The sequence below is a fragment of the Neovison vison genome, chromosome 10 (genome assembly GCF_020171115.1).
Source record: "Neovison vison isolate M4711 chromosome 10, ASM_NN_V1, whole genome shotgun sequence".
Taxonomy (NCBI): Eukaryota; Metazoa; Chordata; class Mammalia; order Carnivora; family Mustelidae; genus Neogale; species Neogale vison.
In genome coordinates, this window is record NC_058100.1 from 70,403,982 (window position 1) to 70,409,981 (window position 6,000).

The window sequence follows — 6,000 nt, forward strand, 5'->3', positions numbered from 1 at the left end:
GAGAGCTGACAGACTCTCAGAGCCCTTCTCAAGGGCGTCTGGGCCCCGTCTGCTATCCCCATGCACTCCAAAGAATTTATTGAGCACCTGCAGTATGCCGGGAGACATAACAGAAACAAGATCCTGTCACTCCCCAGTGGGAGCTCAGGGACTGGTGGGGCTGCGGGTGGGAGAGCAGATGGGTAAACCGAGTCCACGGCACGGCGGCTCCTCGCTACCAGCACCAGACGCCTCTCTGGTGACATGTCCTCGTTGCCGAGAGCTCCGTCAAGACTTGGGGGGAAAAAAAAAGAACAGGGACAGTCAGAGGGAGGAAAAACAAACAGCTTTTCTTTTCTTTTCTTTTCTTTTTTTAAATATTTTATTTTATTTGACAGAGAGAGATCACAAGTAGGCAGAGAGGCAGGCAGAGAGAGGAAGGGAAGCAGGCCCCCTGCTGAGCAAAGAGCCCGATGCGGGGGCTCAATCCCAGGACCCTGAGATCATGACCTGAGCTGAAGGCAGAGGCTTTAACCCACTGAGCCACTCAGGCGCCCCACAAACAACTTTTCTAATCTGATTTTGGTTATCGTTCTGTGTAGAGAGTAATGAATAAGAGCTTAAATCCTTATGCCTTAATTCAGATTTCTGCAGATCTGCCTAGGAAATTCAGAAGCGCTGGTGGGAGCCCAGACACTGAGACAATTTACTGACCCATGGATGTCAATGGCCTTATGTTTGGTTGCACATTTAATCGGGCCAGGTTTAGCCCAGACACACATATCTAATGAATCCAGAGGGCTCTGGCTCAAGGCCAAAGACACTCTGGGAGGGCAATGTCTGGCTCAAGGTCAAGGACACTCTGGGAAGGCAGTGTCTGGTTCAAGGTCAAGGACACTCTGGGAGGGCAGTGTCTGGCCCCGTGGGAAGTCACATACTCTCATCCTAGAGTATTTCACGCAGTCGCCGTTTCTTTCCCCTGCAGCAAGGCTTGGATAGGAACATGCTGGGAAGCTTAGCCGGGCCCAACAGCCTCAGGAACTTCACCTCCCGATTCTAAGAAGGGGCTGCCCCAGCAAGTACAGATTGCAGGTAAGGATCGGCTCCCCCAGGGCAGAGGCACATCCAGGACACCTGCAGCAGCCTCAGCTGGTCTCAGAGGAAGAGGCCAGGCCTGTGCTCCCCAGGGGCACAGAAGAATCCTTCGATCTGGCAGATAGCCTAACTGTGGCCAACACAAGGCCTATGATGACAGCTGTATAGCTACTCGGTCAGGGTGCCGTGGGCTGTCCCACCACAGTACATTAGGGATATATAATGATAGCATCAGCAGGCCAGAGGTCTGGGCAGAACTTCTAGGTATGGCTGTGTAGGTTACACACTGCACAACCTAGGTGGTGCCCTACACGTGGATATGGTATGAATGCCCCCTGCCCTGCAGTGATACAATATGTCAGTCTGGGTTTGCACACCTACAGCTTTTTCTTATCCTTTTCATAATTCACTTTCCAGTCTGCACATGCCTAATGTGGATAAGCTTATTTCCAGCTGCTGATTCCAGGGACCAAAAACTCAGAACCAGTATCTATGACAAAGGCCTGCAAGCCTTAGCTTCCAGTGGCATCACCTGGTGCTTCCTAAAACACACACTCCTGGCCCCAATCCCAGCAGTTCTGACTCTGGAAAGTACATTACTAAACAATCATCCTGGGAGTTTCTGAGGCAGGTGACATCACCAACCTTCCCTAGAGGGTCACCAGAGATGGCCCCGGTGTGGAGCCATCGCAGAGAGTCGGGGGCGAGGACAGGGCCTCCTGAGCTGAGGGGAGCTTCTCAGCACCCTGGCTCTGTGCAGGCATGCCATCACCTGAGGACGGTCCTGGTGGGGGAGGTGGCTGTGACTGTGGTCCAGGCGAAAGTAAATACGTCAGACACCTTCTCCTGGCAGAAGAGCTTCAACAACATGAGGATGGGAAAAGAGAGAAGACAAAAGTCAATAGATTCTCAGCGAGTGAAGTCTGGACCCTCAGCACTGTGCGGGGCCCGGTGCTGGCCCAACAGGGTGGGCGTGGTGGGAAGGCACAAAGCCGACACACTTCTGGTTAGCGAGAGCGACCTACAGATGTGTCAAGGGCGACTGGGAATGCCCTGGCTGGCCTGGGGGCATATCCTTGTGGATGTGGGTGAAAGGGGGGGGCAGCATTGGCTAGACCTACTGGTGTGGGGGTGTCTCCCTGGAAATGCTAACCGGATGATCTCTCCTTTTCCAGAAATGCTACAACCCAGCTGAGACGACCTCAGGGCTTGCTGGAAGGGTGATTCTTCGCACCCTGTGCAGTTTTGGAAAAGTTCCACTGCAATTGAAAGCAAACCTCAAAACTGTGGCTGATGGAAATATTTTTAGATTTTTTTTTTCCTTGGGGGAACTGGCAGGCAAGGGGGGTTGGGAAGGGTGGGCGGGGGGACTTTTCTTGAGTTAAAGGGGCTTGTGTTTCATGTCAATACTTCTTTCGCTGAGAAATGGTATGTATATATATATGTATAATGTAAGTGTGTGTGTGTGTGCACGCGCGCATGCTTGTGCGTGAGTGCCTAAAAGCACGACCACAAACTTCAAGGAGCTAAGTAAGCCGCTTCTGCCGCTCATGAGGTGGTCAAAAGGACTCTCACTCTCCCACATTTCCTCCACGACTTGCGCTCTTGGTGGAGCTGTCCGTAGTTCCCAAAATGTGTCATGCCAGGGCAAGGGGCCCGCACCAGGGTCGGGTCCACGAGAAGCCTCGAGGGAACCATCCCTGGGGCAAGGGGAGGTGGGAGGGGAGCGTAACTGGGGCCGGGGTCCTGCCAGAAGGGAGGCTGGCAGGGTTGTTGAAGTTCAGTGTAGCTCATGGGAAACTTTAGTTGTCTGATCACGCCTCCCTTCCCGTAGGGCCACAGGACCTGGGGCTGGATGGGGTTGGGGCTCCAGGGGACGGGCAAGGACAGTCACGCTTGCTTTGCTATCTGAAGTCTGCTCTGGGGGCATAAGAGCCAGAGGGATGGGACTGGCCATGGTCTTGGGCTGCACACCTGTCAGAGGGCGCTCAGCCTACAAAGCCCCAGCCTTCAGGGGCTTGTCATCTGTTTGTTTCGGGAGGAAGAAGGCAAAATGGTGCTCAAAGCCAAAGAGCTATTTGGAGAATGGCTGTTAGGTCTTCATATCCCTGGTGGGGAGGGGGACAGGCTGGGTTGGACAGGCAGCCATGCCAGGCTCCTGTGGGACAGCTGGCGGTTTGGAAGTTAACCAGGAGCTGACTTCCCTGCTGAGACCCAAGAGAGGGAATGTTCTGGGTCTCAGGAGACTTGGAAGATGGAAATTTGGATAGACCAGGAAAGGAAGCTGTCACTTCAGGGCACCAACAAGCCCCAGCCCAAGGCTGATCCTACCTTCCCCTGAACCCCAGCCTTCCCATCTCCACTCTGTCTTGGGGAAAAGCACAGAGGATGTGATTGAAGCAGCTTGTCGGGGGCACCTGCCACCCCAACGCCCCAGACTCTTGTGCATTTCAGAGAAGTAGTAGTAGAAGGACCTCCCGACTCCCCATGGGAAAGCTCGCTGTCAGCAGCCCTCGGTGTACGCTGTAGGGTAGAGCAGAACATGGGTTCCCAAGGCTTCCTGACATCTGCCTCCGTCTCCCGGACTAACACTGTTGGTGTCAGCTAGGAATTAGCTGCCTGGTCCACAGCCTTCTCTAGAAGAATAAAAGGTGCTTCTCACTCTTCCTTCCTCCTCATCAGCCTCCCAGGCCCCCTGCTCCCCACCTGGCTCTACCCCCCATCCAACCCCACTTCTTACCCCAGCAGTCAAAACTGAAAAGTACCCTTCTGGACGAAGGATGTGCCTGCTAAGACATGTAACAGACTGCGGCCAGACCTGTGATAACGGGCCGTTTAATCAGTGTCCCCTGCTGCTGTGGGTCCGCGATGCCTTCCCCCCCTTTTTGCACATGATGGAAGGCCTCCTCCTGACTCCCTCTCCCTCAGGGGCCACATGGGAGTGTGGTCCCACCAGGCCGTCCTGGGCGTAGGTTCTAGGATGACTCCTCTGGTGACCAGGGCTCAGAGGAAGTCATTTCTTTAAAAAAAAAAAAAATATGTGCAGAGCACCAAGACATGCCAGGCAGTGTTGTAAGCCCTCAGCATACATCCATGAACAAGCAGACCACAGCCCCGTCCTCATGCAGCTTACGTTCTCAGAGAGGAAGGAGGACACATGGGGTGCTTGACTTTGGGGATCCCCCTCCCAGTGTGAGTGGATTGTCCAGTCAGGGCGTGAGGGAAAGAGCCCACGACCAGTGAGTCTGTGGTGAGTGGCCCCCAGGGAAGTGCCCCTTCCCTTAGCGCTGCCCTCACTTCCTGCCTCTCCGCTCCTCAGCTGGAGTGGAGTGGGCCAGCTGGGCCCAGCCCTCTGCCTTGGGGAGCAGCGGGCTAAGATGAACAGTTAGGCTAGACCTGATTTTGTATTCTCTCTTGCGCTTTCTCTGGCTGGCCAGCTGGGCCCGACACCTGGGCCTCTGACCCGTGGCTGTCCCTTTGGAAGAGACAGCACTGAGAGAGTCCTGAGGATGCATTTCCTAAAGTCAGGGAGGAGGGGTTTGCCCAGGGATGGCTTGGTATCTTCCGCCCACACTGGCCTCACGCTAGCAGGGCTGACACCTCAAGCAAGGCATTCCAATTTGGGGCCAATGAGGAAGGGCATAGACCACTCCATCTCTGCCTGTCCTGGCCCTGACCCCAGGATCTCCCGTGCTTCAGATAGATCTGGTCATTGACCGCCAACAGCCTCTCCAGGGGGGCGGCCAGACCAGCGTCGCAGACCCCATGCTTTCCCTCATGATGCAGTGAAGGGTTTTCTCCAGATATGGAGACAGTGATAGTCTCTCTTGTCCATCCCCAGAGCCTGGCTGAAACGTGGGATGGCCAGGAGGAGGAAGGCTGGGAAGATGGCATGGGCAGGGGGAGATGGGCAGAGGGAAGCCCGGGGGGTGATGCTGGAGGTATCCTGGGACCCATCTAGAGCCCAGCCTTCCCTTTGCCCCATGTTTGTATAAGGACCTCGCGCTGGCCAGGCCCAGTTTCCCTGTGTGATGCACTATGTATTTGCTTCTGTGGAAATATAGGAAATCAATAAATTGCTGGCATTTCTTTGAACTTCTTCAAGCAGTGGATTATTTGGGGGTGCCGTTGAGGAAAGAAGAGCTGCTTACTCCCTCCCAGGCTCTATTCTCACTGAGCCTGTGCCGGGCTAGGACTGAGCACCACCTGAGGGAGACGGGGACCACCACGAAAAGGCGCCTGCCCCATGTCCGCACATCTGAGCCCCACAGGGGCTCCATGACACCAGCACCCTCCCTCCAGTGGGAGAGAGTACGCCCATATCACAGAGCTTGGAGGGGGGAAAGGCGCCCCACCCATGAATGCACCAGGCAGAGCAGCTGCAGGGAAAGGAACTTCAAGGGCGTTAGAAGAACCCAAGTTTACTGAAAGTGCATCCTACCTGCGTCCCGTATGGGGCACTTGGAGCATCACAGAAGCAGAGGATGCAGTGGGCCTCTGCCACAAGAGGGCCATCCACCATAGACCATACACCACAGACACATATGGGGAACTTTCTAAGACACAGCTGGTAAATTCCAAGTGGTGGTCTGGACATAACCACTGGAGGCCATCACCGAGTGTCAGGGCTCTCTGGGTGGGGAAGGCTGAGAACGCTGAGGAAAGTGTTAAAGAGGAGCTCTTCCCAGCCCAGGAGCGTGGTTCCTGGCACGGGCTCTCTAGAGAGCCATGACCCTGACTTTCTGGGCCATCTCTGGGCTCCGTAATGGTCAGGGCAACCAGGGAGGAGAGGCTGCACCTCAGCGCAGGGAGAGGAAGGTGGCCTGTCTATGGCCTAGATTGTTAATACACTCAGTCTGAGGCCCTGGAAAATGCCTTGAGACCTGAAGACATGTATTGGCTCTGAGGTGTGAGCTCTAATTACAA

The 6,000-nt window shown here is 55.0% G+C and overlaps 1 protein-coding gene across 1 annotated transcript in view; it reads left to right on the forward strand.

The window, feature by feature from the left end:
* PKP1 (plakophilin 1) overlaps nucleotides 1–5,169 on the forward strand; it is a 50,024-nt gene extending 44,855 nt beyond the window's left edge. The window contains exons 13-14 of the mRNA XM_044267580.1: nucleotides 965–1,071; nucleotides 2,250–5,169. Coding sequence (XP_044123515.1) covers nucleotides 965–1,039 — 75 coding nt within the window. The 3' untranslated portion in view covers nucleotides 1,040–1,071; nucleotides 2,250–5,169. The remainder of the gene's footprint in view (nucleotides 1–964; nucleotides 1,072–2,249) is intronic.
* Nucleotides 5,170–6,000: the final 831 nt, after the last annotated feature.